The 16,272-nt window shown below is 42.6% G+C and overlaps 1 protein-coding gene across 2 annotated transcripts; it reads left to right on the forward strand.

Moving 5' to 3' along the window:
* Positions 1–5,838: 5,838 nt before the first annotated feature.
* On the forward strand, positions 5,839–15,653 carry LOC105055232 (jacalin-related lectin 3). Of its 2 annotated transcripts, XM_073252173.1 has the most exons (7): positions 5,839–5,857; positions 6,172–6,247; positions 6,349–6,564; positions 8,733–9,197; positions 11,900–12,142; positions 14,785–15,000; positions 15,133–15,653. In XM_073252173.1, exons 2-7 carry the CDS (start codon positions 6,245–6,247, stop codon positions 15,430–15,432), a joined length of 1,443 nt encoding a protein of 480 aa, XP_073108274.1. In that variant the 5' UTR covers positions 5,839–5,857; positions 6,172–6,244; the 3' UTR covers positions 15,433–15,653. The 2 variants fall into 2 exon arrangements, with proteins under 2 accessions (XP_073108274.1, XP_029123290.1); XM_029267457.2 differs by lacking the exon at positions 11,900–12,142.
* The last annotated feature ends 619 nt before the right edge of the window (positions 15,654–16,272 follow it).

The raw sequence follows: 16,272 nt of genomic DNA on the forward strand, positions 1-16,272 counted from the left end.
ATGGTAAGTCGATACGACGGCTCGGAGAGCATTGAGGCCAGGTCGGCCGAGGATTGCATTGTAGGCTGACGGCGCCTTCACCACCAAGAAATTCACCAGAGCCCTGGATTGTCTTGGATATTGATCTGCGGCCACAGTCAAAGTTATTATTCCTTCCGTCGGAACGGCATCGCCGGTAAACCCTACCAAGGGAGAGCTAATCGGTCTCAAATGGCTGTCAAGGATGGACATTCTTGAAAAGACGTCGTAGAACAAGATGTCGGCCGAACTTTCATTGTCGACAAGAATGCGACGGACGTCGTAATTTGCTATATTCAAGGAAACTACGACCGCGTCGTCATGAGAGAATTGGACTCCCTAGGCATCCTCTTCAGTGAAGGTTACGGGCTCTTCAATCTTTTGCCGCTTGGGGGGTACAGCCGGTATGTTGGTTGCTTCCTGCCGGGATCCCCCCGAGATGGTGTTGGCAAAATCCGTCGGAGGCCGATTATCTGGCCACTCCATGCCGGCGATCATCGCCGGAGGATGCGGGGCCCGAGAAACCAGAAGCGGGATCGGGGCCCAAGATATGGCTGCGGAGATCGTGGGTAGCTGTGTAAATGCTTCGCGAGAAGACATCGGGTGAGGACCCAGTGGGAGAAATGAGGAGCGGATGTCGGAGAAGATGATCAGAGGTGGCCCCGTTGAGCGCTCCTTTAAGAACAAGGATACTGAGAAGACACAGGCCCTTCCTCTAGCGCCAATCCTGTTGGTGCAAAAATCTGCTTGCGTCGGAGAAGCTGGAGTCGAGGGAGTCACGGTCACCGTCGGGACCTGCAAAAGAAGTCTAAACTGGAGGTGGGGTTGCTCCGGCAAGACCCTCCGACGTTCAAATCAGTTCTCTGCCTCAACAAGAATGGAGTACTCAAACGAAAATTTTTGCAGAGTTTCTAGGTAAAATGAGAGCTTATATAATAACGTATCTGGGGTTCTCCTTTTATAGGCGAAAGGGGCAACAAATTGATGGTGACGCCTGAAACCGCCTGGTCGTCGGCCGCCCAAAACCAGGAGGAATTTATTGCGGAGGGTAGTGGAGCGGGATTGTGGCTATCACCGTGGCTCGCCATGTGGAATCAGTTACAGGGAGTGGAGTGACGTCCGCTGTCGTGACTCGTCGGGGAGTGATGGAATCGCACAGAATCCGCCGCAGGGAGTGGAGCAGAGTCGTGGCCGTTAATACGGCCTGTCAGGGAGTAATGGGGCTACGCAGGGTCCGCCGCAGGGGGTGGAGCAGAGTCGTGGCCGTTAATACGGCCTGTTAGAGAGTAATGGGGCTACGCAGGGTCTGCCGCAGGGGGTGGAGCAGAGTCGTGGCCGTTAATACGGCCTGTCAGGGAGTAATGGGGCTACGCAGGGCCCGCCGCAGGGAGTGGAGCAGAGTTGTGGCCGTTACTGCAGCGTGCCAGGGGGCGAAGGTCTGCCGGCTGAAGTCCGGCTGGGGTGTCTGGCGGAGAGAGGTAGTTAGCCATCTGTCCAAGAGGAACTCGAAATCCAGCTTTCGCAGGAGTCCGGATTGAGCCTTCCTTCAGTCGCAGCCGGAGGCAGAGCTCGGCTCCCGTAGGAGTCCGGGCGGAGCTTACCAACAGTTGAAGTTGGCGACGGAGCCCGGCTCCCGTGGGAGTCCGGGCGGAGCTTACCAACGGTTGAAGTTGGTGGCGGAGCCCGGCTCCCACAGGAGTCCGGGCGGAGTCCTCCTTGCGGTTGAAGTCGTGGGCGGAGCCCGGCTTCCGTAGGAGTCCGGGCAGAGCCCTCCTTGCGGTTGAAGTCGTGGGCGGAGCCCGGCTCCCGTAAGAGTCCGGGCGGAGCCCTCCTTGCGGTTGAAGTCGTGGGCGGAGCCCGGCTCCCGTAGGAGTCCGGGCGGAGCCCTCCTTGCGGTTGAAGTCGTGGGAGGAGCCCGGCTCCCGTAGGAGTCCGGGCGGAGTCCTCCTTGCGGTTGAAGTCGTGGGCGGAGCCCGGCTCCCGTAGGAGTCCGGGCGGAGTCCTCCTGCAATTAAAATCAGGTGCGAAGTCCGGCTCCCGTAGGAGTCCGGACGGAGTTTACCGACAGTTGAAGTTGGCGACGGAGCCCGGCTCCCGTGGGAGTCCGGGCGGAGCTTACCAGCGGTTGAAGTTGGTGACGGAGCCCGGCTCCCGTAGGAGTCCAGGCGGAGCTTACCAGCGGTTGAAGTTGGTGATGGAGCCCGGCTCCCGTAGGAGTCCGGGCGGAGTCCTCTTTGCGGTTGAAGTCGTGGGCGGAGCTTGGCTCCCGTAGGAGTCCAGGCGGAGTCCTCCTGTAGTTGAAGTCGAGGACGGAGCCCGGCTCCCATAGGAGTCCGGGCGGCTGAAGTTGGTGGCGGAGCCCGGCTCCCGTAGGAGTCCGGGCAGAGTCTTCCTGGCGGTTGAAGTCGTGGGCGGAGCCCGACTCCCGTGGGAGTCCGGGCGGAGTCCTCCTGTAGTTGAAGTCGGGGACGGAGCCCGGCTCCCGTAGGAGTCCGGGCGGCTGAAGTTGGTGGCGGAGCCCAGCTCCCGTAGGAGTCCGAGCGGAGTCTTCCTGGCGGTTGAAGTCGTGGGCGGAGCCCGGCTCCCGTAGGAATCCGGGCGGAGTCCTCCTGTAGTTGAAGTCGGGGACGGAGCCCGGCTCCCGTAGGAGTCCGGACGGCTGAAGTTGGTGGCAGAGCCCGGCTCCCGTAGGAGTCCGGGCTGAGTCTTCCTGTAGTTGCAGTCGGGGACGGGGCCTGCAAGGGTCAATCCCGCTGAGAACTTCGGCCGTGGGTGTTTTATGCCCAACAAATTTAAAGAACTTAAGGTTTATTTGAATGAATGGGCTAAAAATCTCATTGGATTCATGGATTAAACCAATGAAATCAGTTAGATAATAAGTTTATAGACCAAGTTAGCCCTATATCCATGATTACACAGGATTGGTTTTAGTGTGGACCGGCACGAATCCTATAAGAACAAAAAAGTTATTACATGTTGATACAAAATTAGAAGATTGAGGTTGCTCTCCTCGCTGTTCTTTTCATGGACACTCCAAACACAGCAAAAGCTTGCAAGTAATGGTGGAGATCTGATAGAAAACTTGTGTGTATATAAAAATGCACGCTTGTGTTATTTATACCTAGTATCTTGTATTATTCATATATGGTATCATTTGGAAAATTAATTCCAAAAGCGGCTCCACCTCAGGTTCTTTGTATCATTTCACTGTTAGGGGAGCTATCAGCTGTGCATTTGGAAATTAAATATCTTTGGAGCATGTATGTGCTGCAGAAAATCAAATGCTTTACTTGGCTTAATTTGTCTGGAAAGCAAAAAATGTTCGATAACAAAGACTTCATCCATAGAAGAATTGGAAAACATCTTGTAGGGTGTGTATTTTGCAATGCAGTTGAAGAATTGATGAATCAATCGATCATTGGTTCATCTCTTGCTAATTCTCCTTGGAAATCTGGAGTGCTGTAAGTCAAAGCCTAAATGCATCAGTACCCCCTTCTAGGTTTGGAACACTCTTTCTCAATTGGACATAGCAATCTTTCCCAAAAGGAACACCAACCTATCATTCACATGATCATTGCTGCTTTTGCTTGGGCTTGTTTAATTCAGACCCCTGGTTTCAGGCCGTTTTCCCTTCCTTTTCCACCTCAAGTCTTGCTGAACTAGTAGCATCCCTTCCAGTGCAATCCCTTTCTGTTACATTGCAATCCGTACATAATCTCCGCGTCATTAATAAATTTTGGGTGGATCGCGCCCGAAGATTGGCGCCGAAACATTATGGGGGTGGGCTCAGCTGAGAGCTTGGGCCAGTGATTTACCCAGCCCAGTCCCATACTTATATTGCATGTACATTTGAACTACACAAACATAGTAAAATATGATACCAGAAATTGTTTGTCATATACGTAAGTATGCTAGTTATTCAAGAGATCATGTTTCTAACGAAGGATTGTATATAAATTATTGATATTGATTTGTTACTAGTTGTAACGTGTCCGATTTAAACCGAGCTCACTAGTAACTTGTTTGGCCGCGCTTGGTCGTGTGCATACAGGGGCGGCTGAAGGGCAAGGCCACCGAAGCCCTTGCCTTAGGCCCCCGCCCCCAGGAAGCCCCCCACTCCCGAGTCCCGAGTCCCGCCTCCGTCTTCACGCTCCACTCCGGCAAGATTTCTCCGGTCCGGCAAGGCAAGACTCCACCACGGCTCCACGCCTCCACCCCGCCCCGCATCCACCCCACCTCCATGGGCCACAGCTCCAGCTGCTCCATGCCTCCACCCCGCCCTGCCTCCACGACTCCACGCATCCACCCCGCGGTCCTCGCCTCCACCGGCCACAGCTCCGGCTGCTCCACGGCTGATGGCTCCGAGCTCCTCCACCTCCACCACTCCACGCTCCACCCCTGCTACCTCCCCCTCACCCTCCCTGGCTCCCTCCACGGCTCCGCCCCCAGGCAGCCCCGGTGCTCCGCTCGGGCCGCGCGGTCGGCCGCCGGCCGGTCACCGATGGCGAGGAAGACGTCTCCGCGAGCGGCGCAACAGTGGACGGGAGTCATGGGACGGTAGGTTTTTTTATTTTTTTTTGTTTTTCGGAGAGCCCCCGCCGCCCCCCTGCTCGGCGCGTCGGGCCGTCGGAGAAGATTTTTTTTCGTTTCCCGAAAGCCGAAAGGCCCTTCCCTGCCCCCAAGTCCCCCCCTCCCGCTCGTCCTACCGCTCCTGCGAGAAGATGAACGGCGCTGGGCCGTCGGCCACCGACACCGCACATCAAACTCTTCCAAGGACGAAGGACCGAAGGCCCTTGCCCCCGGGAGACCGGTTTCTTTTCTTTTTTTTTTTTTTTTCGGAAGGCCCCTGCCCCAAGTGGCCAGGTCCCTCCTTCCTGCTTGGTCCGCGAGCGAGAAGATGAATGGCGCCGCTCATTAAATGTCTTGAGCGGTCGCCGACAACCGATCGGCCGGTCACAGTCACCGATGGCAAGGAGCAGTAGAAGACGAAAGGTCTGTGGCGTCGGTCGATTTTTTTTTTTTTTTTAGAGATCAAAGACGCGTAAAAGGTTTTAGCTTTAGACCTCCAAATATGTTGAGCCACCCCTGTGTGCATATTAGGTTAAGTCTGAACCAAGCTGAGTTGGCGTCAGGTTTGTAACCTGGGCTAAGGCCAGGACTTCCGGTAGCCCAGCTAAATCCGCCCGATGTGATCATCCACCTGGGCAGTGTGAAATAAGCAAGGGAGAAGAAGGGAGATATTCTTTGTGTACCGTTGGCGGTGCAGAATGCGCATATCGCCCACGGTGGTTGACTCATGTACGAACTCGAGATGCGATGCGCGAGAAAATTTTTTTTTTGGTTCTTTCGATCCTGTACGTGAATTAACGTTGCCCGCGGTGCACAAAAAATTACTTGCACAGTTGGGCGGACATGTTTTTAATGTGATGGTAGGCCCCACCGCATCTAATCCGCTGTCTGGGTTTATGCTGTGTCAAGTCCCTTTTTTGTTTCACTCGAAAAGGAAGTGAAAGCTTTCTTCCTTCCAGGCTTCCACCGACCCCACCCGATTCCCTTCTCCGTCTCTAGCGACTATTTCGTTCACCGTTCCGGGGGTCATCGCCGAGTTTCCGTCTCCCACGGGGGGCAGCGACGGCCCCTAGCCGGATATCCACGGCCGCCGGCGCGTCCCATATGGCCGCCGGAGGGCTCCCGGCGACCGTCGCTCCGGCTCGTTCTGGTTCCAGTCACTGTGAGGGAGAGGAAAAGGAAAAGAAGAACAAGAAAGAGAGGCATTGCTGGCGGTGGTGCCAGCGGGTGGCTTTCATGTTCGAAAAGATGGGGAAAAGGATCGGAAAAGGTATGTTCCTTTAATATTTTTGTCTCTCTACTTTGCCGAATTTTCCAGAAAGGACGCTCGCTCGAATTAATACTTCTTAGTGCGCCGGGGAAAGAAAGTTACTTCTTTTAATTTGCATCGTCAATGCAAGAAAAGGAATCTTGAAGATAGGGTTCTTTTTGCAGTGCGATCTTGCCATGGGTATCGAATTCGATGAGTATTTCAAATGTTGAATGCGACTGGGAATAATGTTTTTTTTTTTAATTGTTTGCTCGACAAATTTCTCAAAAACTATCGTCTTAACCGATTGTTATAAAAACCACCCATTTATTCAGTTAGCTACATCTTCTTTGAGCTCAAGAAAAGATAGGAGTTCGCGAAATTGAGATCGTCCTTTACTGTCTGAAAATGGTAAATTTATATATTTGAAGAAGTTGCAAAATTTGTATAGTTTCAATTCTTTTGTTTGCAGATGAAATTAAGGAATAATAAATGTTTGTTGTATGAAATAGAGCTTTTGGAATGGAAATGAGAAGAGCCCCATATTGGTGGGACCATGGGGAGGGGAAGGAGGAAGCCCGTGGGATGATGGGGTATACACGACAATAAGGCAGGTGGTGGTCGTTCATGGAGCTGCAATTGATTCCATACAGATTGAGTATGACAAGAAAGGGAGCTCAGTTTGGTCAGAAAAGCATGGTGGCAATGGTGGTACCAAGACAGACAAGGTAAGTAGAATAATTAAGGCTTAAACAATTGGTGGAAAAAAAATCAAAGTACATGTAAAATTATGAAATTTTTTGAACATGACAACCGATAGCTACTCTTCTAAAAAGTTTTGGAAGCATTTATTAAACGGGTGCATGGGTGAGTTTCAGGATAGATCCCGAAGTGGGTGTGCCATCCTGAGTGGAAGATATTTGCTACTAAGACGGAGAATACTGAAAACAAGTTTCAGTGCTTCTGCTGAAAATGCACCTTGATAGAATTAGTTGTCTAGCTGATAAATCTTACCTTAATGCATGATTCAAACCTTGTAGAGCACAAACACAACTCCATTTATTATACATGTAGGTTTTAGTTCCTAGAGTCTTGGTTTTAAAGTTCTCTACCAATGCCACAATAGCAAATATAAGATATGCCCTTTACGGCTCTCACTACAACTTCAAGCAAAAGTTGTCATAAACATTTGTAAAATTGTTATTCCAATTGTTTAGAATATTATCTATTGTAATGCTCTTGATTCAGAGGTATAGTGATTATCCTCAGATTGCATTAATCTAAGATATAAGTAATGTTCTGGATGAGATGAGTATTCATATAGAGGTCTTTTACTTTATTAAACAAGAGTAGTTGATTATGATTCATTCTGTTAAAATGATAAATGCCCCTAATTCTATAACTTTTTTGTTACTTATTTGCTAGGTGAAGAGTTAATCAGATTTTTGAGTTAACCATCCGAGCCAATTCCTTAGGATCACCAATCATTTGAAGTTTGAACTATCCTTCATATCAAGCAACATTCTGTACATAACATACAGACAATATGTCATATTCTTTTGAATTTTGTTCCTTTATAAATCCTAATAATTTTGTTTCTATTGAGTGTTCAAATGATAGAAATAGCATCTGTTTCAAAATCATTTATCTCTATTTTAATCCCAGTTCTTTAGCTTCCCCTCTGTCGTTACCATTTGACCTGCTTTCAGGACTCTTCGTGAGCAATCTCCTACTTACATGGGTGAATCGCATTTATTACTATCTCATTTATTGCTTTTATTTTCTCTTAGCAATCTCATTTCTAACTCTATAATTAACACATCCACCTTAACATCTTCATCTCCAATAATTTTATCTACATAATAAAGATGGTGTTTTAGTTGTATCAAGGTTCGTCATCTCTGTACTTAATTCCATACCGGTACCATCTTATTATAGTGTCGGTATGCAGTTTGGTACAGTATGATAGGGTTGATATGGTACAAGATGCCATACCAATATAGTACCAATATGGTACGGTACATCCCGTACTGGATGGTATGGTAAACCTTGAGTTGTATATTCTAGGAATTGCATTTCCAAACATGAGACTTGGTCTTCAACTAAATTTGATTCAAATTAGTTTGCCTTTTGGAGTGCAGATTGTTCAGGAAAGGCATTCAACCTCTAGCAACACTTTTATAGAGCTATGAAATGTTCAGAAATAGTTTTCCTAGTATGGGAATTATGCATTTAGAGTTTCTTTCTTACCTTTCCTTAGTAGCTACACACTTGCACTCTCTTTTGGTCATGTTTTTTTTTCCCTTCGAGGACTGCCAATAATAAAAGGCCTCTTGTTTTGTGCAAAAATTACTGAAGCATGATTTTTGGTATATTTGCTTGTGCGCTAGGGTTAAGAGGTTTTTCTCTTGCATTTTCAAAAATGCTAATACTAAACTTTCATCTTCCATCCTGTGCATGTGCTTTTGTAAATTTCTATAGTGCATAAGACCATGAAGATAAACTTATCTTATGTCTATGGAAATATCTCTACATTCATGTGCTTATCAAATTAAATTGTCATTAGTTGGTCATCTTCAATTTAGCAAATTCTTTGCGATCTTCTAGATGTGATTAAACATGAAATCCATTTCCATGAGAGCTGATGAGCTTGTTCATTAATAAGATTCAGAGGAACATTGGAAGACAACTTTCCCTGCAATTATGCTAAGAAATGAGCAAATTAGAAGCATAGCTTAGCAGTACAAAGATCCATAATCTTCTTCCTTTTTTTTTTTTTTAATGAATCAACCACCTAGGGTACAAACTAAAATTCTCCTCCATGATATGCTAGCCTGGTGGAATGCAGCCATTAAAGATCTCTAGCTAAGATGTAATATTGTTCCATGACTCACAGATAAAGCTTGACCATCCACTTGAAAGCCTCACTTCAGTAAGCGGTTACTATGGATCACTCTCAAGTGGGAGCCCTGCCATTATAAGATCACTGACATTTGAGAGCAATCAAGCAAAGTATGGACCTTTTGGCTATGAACAGGGAATGCGCTTCTCATTCCCAATGAGTGGTGGCAAGATTGTTGGTTTTCATGGACGGTCAGGCTGGTATCTTGACTCCATTGGATTTTATTTGAAACAACTACGAAGTTCAAATCCATCAAAATCTTTGGTTCCATCACAAAGTCTAACTCCAAACTGGAATGGAAAATATGGTTATAACGCTGTGGATGGAACCATTAGTAAAGGATATGACATAGTACTAGCAGTAAGAGACAGGGGGGACAACTACACGATTCTATCCAACAATTATACAAGGGAAGGGTCACTCACTCAGGAATTCAGAGATATCGAGCTGAGAAATAAGGTATGTGTTTACAGACCTGATGATACACACTTCCATTACATAATATCAACTAAGTTGACATAAACATTATGTGAATACAAAAGCATGTATGACCCTTACTATATGTGTATGTTCTTGTAATCCTGATATTTTGCTGCTTTTTGAGCCTTACAATTTTACTGTTACATGCTTAAGTCTGCACTCCTAGCTGCCATGGAAGCTCTTTAGATTCCAATAGAAGAAAATTTGACTTGTGCAATTTGCACATGATTGAGCCAGAATACAGTTTACTAATGTCATGATGATTTTATATATGATATAGGGGAAATCCTTGAGCCTAAGATGAATCCAACCAACCTAGAGGGAAATTTTTTTTTTTTTTTTTTGTGTGTGTTGAGTTCGGGGGTGGGTTGAAGAAAAAAAGGGAAGAATGAACTTCATTTGGTTTTTGTAAACTTGATCATACTCCTTTCTGTAGGACTAAATTAACCAGATTTAATATAAATGACTGATTTGGTCAAAATTAATCCAAGCCCTTAGACCAAAGATATGAATAAAAAAAATCTACAAAAAGGTTATTCATATTGCTGATTCTGTTTTGTCCCTTCTAGGCCAAGTCAACTTGGTTGATATGAGTTTGTTTGGTCCATCTGACACATTTAAATGCCTCTGATTGAGGCACCTCAAAATTATATTATAGTTTAGTTAAAGCAAAAGCTAATTTCTCAAGTTATGCCACAGAAAATCTATAGCATTCATTAAACCTAAAAATTAAATTAAATTTTATTCTAAGCCAAATGCTCATTTAATCCCCAGTTACTAAACTTAATCCTGATTGTGTGGCTTTATTTCTAATTATTAGTGTATCATGACCTTCAAAATTGATTTGAAGCAAACGTATGCTAAATGTATTGATCAATGAAAAAATATTTTTAACCCTTTGTGATACCAAATACATTGAAAAGAATAAACTGTTGATTATAGGCAAGGATCAGAATTAAGCAAACCAATAGTCAAGGTAACTGTAGTACTGTAGTCTTAATGCATATGTAACAACAAATTTATACTATACATAATGTCACATGAAATGACCCAAAAAAATTGTTAGAACAGTTGTAATGAGTTATATATTTTGTAGATATTCCAATATCTGTTCTACTATAGTCACATTGGACATGCAAAAAGTGTTGGATTGCATAGCATTTGGAGCATGGTGGAAGATCTCCTGTTTGCACACCTCCTCCCTTCTCATCCTCTGATTCCTTTGCCACACTTTTGTGTCAACAATCATGTGCCCAGGTATTAAATAAGCCAATCAAGTCATCCTGAATTTGCAAGACAAGAGCCATATAGATTAATGAAACCAACACAAAGAATCCAGTTTTTCAATGTAATGAACCATGGGAAAAAAAATATAGCTAATTGGATCAATTGAGTTGTTCAGTACAGATAGGTTTCCTTTTAAGGTTTGGTGTCCTTAGCCCTTAACTTGTTTCTCTGATGATATTGCAAGGTATGCTTCTTGGCTTGTCACTATTTCTAGCATTTATCTTGCCTAACAGCCGTGTAACTGATGATGACATTCAAAAGATCTACCCAGCATTCACTCAAGAATGATTCTGGCAGAAATTGATCGAATCATTTTAACCATGCAAGAGCTTTTCATCCACTTTAGGGACTCTGAAAAGGTAGGGTTCATGCTTTGGCATTGGTATTTGAATTTCCAAAAAGCTTACTCTGATTTTCTATCAACCTTTTCAAATATCCAGGTTATTGTTTTCTCAAGTTAGTATTTTCTAAACACAGAATGCTGTAGGCTTAAACAGAAAATCTTTACTCTTGGAATCAATTGAAATCCCATACTTCTTTTTTTAAGTCTTGGGAGAATTTAAATTTCTCCCAGAGGAAGTGTTCGATTGCTTCAGCTAGTGAAGGATGTTTTCTTTATCTGTTTGGATTATATTTCTCATAAAAATAATTTTTCTTTATAAAAATAACTTGTCCACCAAACATTTTGTATTTTTTGTGTTTGTCTATAAATATATAGCAACTAGTGTATGTTTTTTGTAGTTCTTATCTTAAATAATAAATGCCCAATATGGAACATCTCTCTGCTGTTTATAAATCAGAAGTGTTTTTAAAACACGGTTCAACGGCAATCAGGTGATGTGCCTTATTGGTAGGAATAGTTAGATTGTTAGTTCTGCATGTTAGAGTCCATTGCAATATAGCATAAGAAATCTCTCATGGTGGTAAAAGTAGGACCCTGCTTTCATTCCCATGTGATCTCCATTATCAAATTCCAGCCTGAGTTCCCCGGAACAATGTCTTCCTAGAGTTTAAACTATTTTCAGCTATAGCTCATATGCCTCCTGTCAACAGCCAAGTCGTCTTTATGGATGCTCTTCTAGCACAATCATGTCAGCAGGTGCAGGTCCCTGATAGATCTCATGAAACACAAATGGCACTTAGCAATGAACAACAAAAATTTAAAATAAAACATAACAGCATAATTCACGGATTTTATAGATGCAGCAACCAATATTCTAGCTTCTACATGGAATAAGATAGATCCAGCTGACATGTTATGGAACATTTCCAATGATAGCAAATGTAATGATGTTGTACGACTGCCAAACCCTTCTTCTTGATGCATATTTATATATTTTAATATGTATATATATATATATATATATATATAGTAATGAATTTCACTCTTGCAGGGGGTATCTTTTCCTAGCTATACTGCAGCAAGAGGATCCTCTATCCCAGGAGGTCCTATAACATATGGTCCCTGGGGTGGAAGTGGTGGAAGCATATTTGATGATGGTGTATATACAGGCGTTAGACAGATCAAGCTATCACGTAATGCAGGAATTACTTCAATTAAGGTTCTTTATGATAAAAATGGGCAGTCAGTATGGGGAAACAAGCACGGGGGAAGTGGAGGCATTAGAACTGACAAGGTTGGCCAAAAGTTCTAATCAGTTCTAATATATGTCGGTATGGGGAAACTAGCACCTCTCATTGAAACTCACTGTACATTCCCATTACATATCAATTTATATGCTAATATATGTCGGCACATACTTGTGTGCTATGTGCTTAATCAGGAGCAAATGGACATCCTAAATGTTTGAATGAACTTAGGGTTTCTACCAAGGTTTTAAATCCTGTAGGACGGAGGTATCCCGATATCTCTGTGGAATGAGATGCCCCATTGTTCCATCCCATCCTGTCCCATGCCGTTCCAACAATTATCCCGATCATACAACCCGGTAGATATTCTCTACCTCTCTTTCATTCTTTTCTTTCTTTCTTTTCTTTCTTTCTTTCTTTTCTTTTTTTCCCCATCCCTTCCTTTCTCTCCTTGTTTTCTTCTTCTTCTTCTTTCTTTTTCCCTTCTTCCTTCTTTCCTTCCTTTCCTTTTCTTCTCCCTTCCTTTTTTCCTTTCGTTTTTCTTCTTCTTCTTCTTTCCTTTTACCTTTTCCCTTTTTTCATCTTCCTTTCTTTCTTTCCTTTTTCTTCTTCTTCGTCTACATAGAAGGGTTTCAGAGTCCCAATCCCATCCTAATCCTATTTTCTCACAAGAATGAGACACGCACCCCACCCAAGACCTTGGTTTCTACATCTAATGAACCATTGAAACTCTTTTATCCATTTAATGAATTGTACAGTAATAAATAATCTTCATAGTATTTCTTATGTTTTATGATGTGCTATCTTCATCATGTTGGTGGTAAGACCTTTAAATACAGATGCATATCTAGACCAATCCTTGACAAGATCATATGCTGCATTTAACATTTTATTCAGCTCTATCATTGTGTAAGAGCTCAGATTGTTTTTGCCCTGGAACTTCACAAGATCATGTATTATTCTAGCAACTCGCCATTGACGGACAAAACTTCTACCACAATTCATCTAAATTAGTTGCATTTAAATGTCCTTCAAGTGTGCTAGGAACGTACTAGATATTCCAAAGGCATTGTATATTGGGAGGTCTAATTGATTCTTGTGGAACATTTCTTTCTTATTGTTCTATTTTGTTATTTCTTCTTCATTGCTTATTGGTTTCCAATTAGGTTTTCCATCATTTTCTTCCCCTTTTACAACTCACTTCCTTTTTGTGGGCTATGATCTGATGGATCATGCCTGGATCCATAAACCTGATTGCCATATAAACGGGTTATGGTTTTGTCAGCTAACGTGAAGGTTCCTTGTATTCACGTCCAAAAATGTTTAAGCTTTAGAACCACTAAGCCTGTGACCAAGTGGTTTATAAACATCATTTTCTAAGGGAAGAGATTTATAAACGTCAACAGAGTCATGATTCACTTTCTCTGGGAGAAGTTTAAAATTAAAGTTGGATATGAGCTCTTCCTTCCATGATTGAGATGAATTACAAGTTAAAAAATCTTCTATGCATGCAACAAGATATCAAAGAAGAAAGAAGCCTTTGAGAAGTTTTGAATTTTATGTGACTTTTGTGGTCAATTCATGTCATTCCTCTTGGGATGTACTATTGAAAAAATTGATGCCGCTAAAGATATTCGGAATGGTAATCTGACAGAGGTTTGTTGTGACCTGCTGGGAACAGGCAGGAGCTTTGTTCAGAATTGAAGGTTGTTGGCATATGAGAAATAATTAAGCTTGGAGAAGGGACATTAGGCAAAGAAACTCATTCTCATTATTCTAGACATAATGATTATTGGTTGATTGCATTATGTAAGGTTTTATAACCCAGAAAATGCATTGCCTCTTCTAGCTCTCTCTGTCAATGAAACGAGCAAAGGGGGAGAGGGGGTGAGTTCCAATGGAATCTGAGATATGAATTAGGGGAGTAGTATGATCTGATTGGATTTCTCATGGCTTCGCTTATGGTTCATTAGTTTTTATACCATTTTGTGTCTGTGTGTATAAATTTATACAAAGAAGGGAATCGTTCGGTAACAATTAATTCGCTCAACATCAAAGAGGAGTCAATATACCCTCTACAATTTTGTGTTTTGTGTAGAATGGAATCATTCAGTAACAATTAATCCGCTTAAGATGGATAGGGACTCAGGAATTCTCTATTTATTTTCTGTTCGGTGTATCAGGTTTGCTCTATACTTTTCACCTTCCTGTTAAAGGGTCCACGGAGCCTCTTAATTTTTCCTTTATTTGCCAAGGTCCTGTGTATGACTTCAAATTAATTACCTTAATCAGTTGGGTAGGGGCTGAAACTGTTCCCCTTATTTAAAAACCAGGAAGCAAAAAGGGGAAAAAAAAAAAAGCTGCTGTGCATATTGATACTTCCATACAGAATGGGAATGAATAAGAATAACTTTTTATTTTACTTATCAAAGGAACATACTTATTATTATTAAACAAAGTTTTATCCTCATCCATCTTTCTGTTCTCTTGTATTATCATGTGAATGATTGGTGGAGATCAATTTCTCAGACTTGCATCTTTGATGGAAAGTAGCAAATTTGGTCTTTATAAGTCAAACAAATCAAGTCTATTCGCCTTTTCTATCTAACGAGTTAAGAAACCTGGTTTCAAAAAATCAATATGAACTGCTGAAGATCAAGAAATTTTTCCTGAGTACGATTTCTTTCAGGTTACGTATGGTGTTATAAAAGAGCCAGTTCCAATTGGACCAGGACCCTGGGGTGGAGATGGAGGTAAACCATGGGATGATGGAGTTTACTCCGGAATCAAACAAGTCTATATCACAAGGGGAGAAGTCATAAACTCCATACAGATAGAGTATGATCGGAGCGGCCAGTCTGTCTGGTCTGCAAGACATGGTGGTAGCGGGGTGACCACACACAGGGTAATGGCAGAATCCTTAACCGTCAGAAATGGGGAAAAAATGAGAGAAAAAAAAAAAAGCTTGATTATTAATATTTTGCACACAAACCTGCACAACTATAGACAAAAGGACTCATTTTGGTTACTATTGCAGATCAAATTTGACTACCCCCATGAGGTTCTGAATTGCGTAAGTGGATACTACGCCACCATTAACCGAGATGAGAGGCCAACAGTCATTAAATCACTTTCATTCTACACAAGTAGGGGGAAGTATGGACCGTTTGGAGAGGAGGTAGGAACCCATTTCACTTCTGCTACCACGGAAGGGAAGGTGGTCGGATTCCATGGTAGGAGTGCGCTGTATTTGGATGCTATTGGGGTCCATATGCAACATTGGTTGGGTGAGAAGTCGTCTGCTACCAAGTCCTTGCTTTCCAAGTACTTCTTTTAAAAAGATGAAGCTTAGCCCTTGTATGTCACCTATAGTATTGAACATGTACTAAACCTATAATGCCAATTACCAGTACCTAATGTATGAGATTAGGTTTTGGATGCTAAGCTATAGCATGCATAAAACTGGCAGGCAAAGGAGTTTCTGCATTGATGTTTGAAGTGTTGGTTTTTATCCTATGTGAAGTTGTTGGATGCTGCAATATTTTCTTATTCTACTTTCAAAAGTTCACTATTTTTCTTTCAACTAAAACCTATTATAATAGAATCTTTACCTTTTTCTTATTATATTCATTTGAAGCTAGGAGCCTATGCTGGTAAAGATGTCACTTGGCAAAATCACCAGTACGGCTTGCGTGAACAAATTAGCATGCTTAATGTTGAACCTTTGATGAAACATTTGATGATTATAATTTCAATACTTGGATGTTTGAATTGAAGATATACATTTTGGTCATGGTCTACTTGATAAAAGATTGACAATTTTTTTAGAAAAAAAAATCTATAACTTTGTAATGTGTGGATTAAATGATATAAAAATAGATAGCTTTTTAGTGGCATATTGGATTTTTTTTTTTTTTTTTTTTTTTTTTGATCTAAGTACGAAACCTACTAAATTTAATTTATATATGTTTAAAGAAGAGTTCACTATTTTATAATACTAGACATTTTTGGACCTTCTTTTTTTATGTTTATTTGTTATATAGTGAAGTTAATCTATAAATTTGGCTACTTAAGTATTGTTTGTAAAGTAAGTCAACTGACTTGTCATTGTCTTTTCTTTTTCTTTTCAAGAGAGGGGGATGAGAGTATGCCTCATGGTAAAGACACAGTTTGAACC

The sequence above is a fragment of the Elaeis guineensis genome, chromosome 2, assembly GCF_000442705.2.
Source record: "Elaeis guineensis isolate ETL-2024a chromosome 2, EG11, whole genome shotgun sequence".
NCBI lineage: Eukaryota > Viridiplantae > Streptophyta > Magnoliopsida > Arecales > Arecaceae > Elaeis > Elaeis guineensis.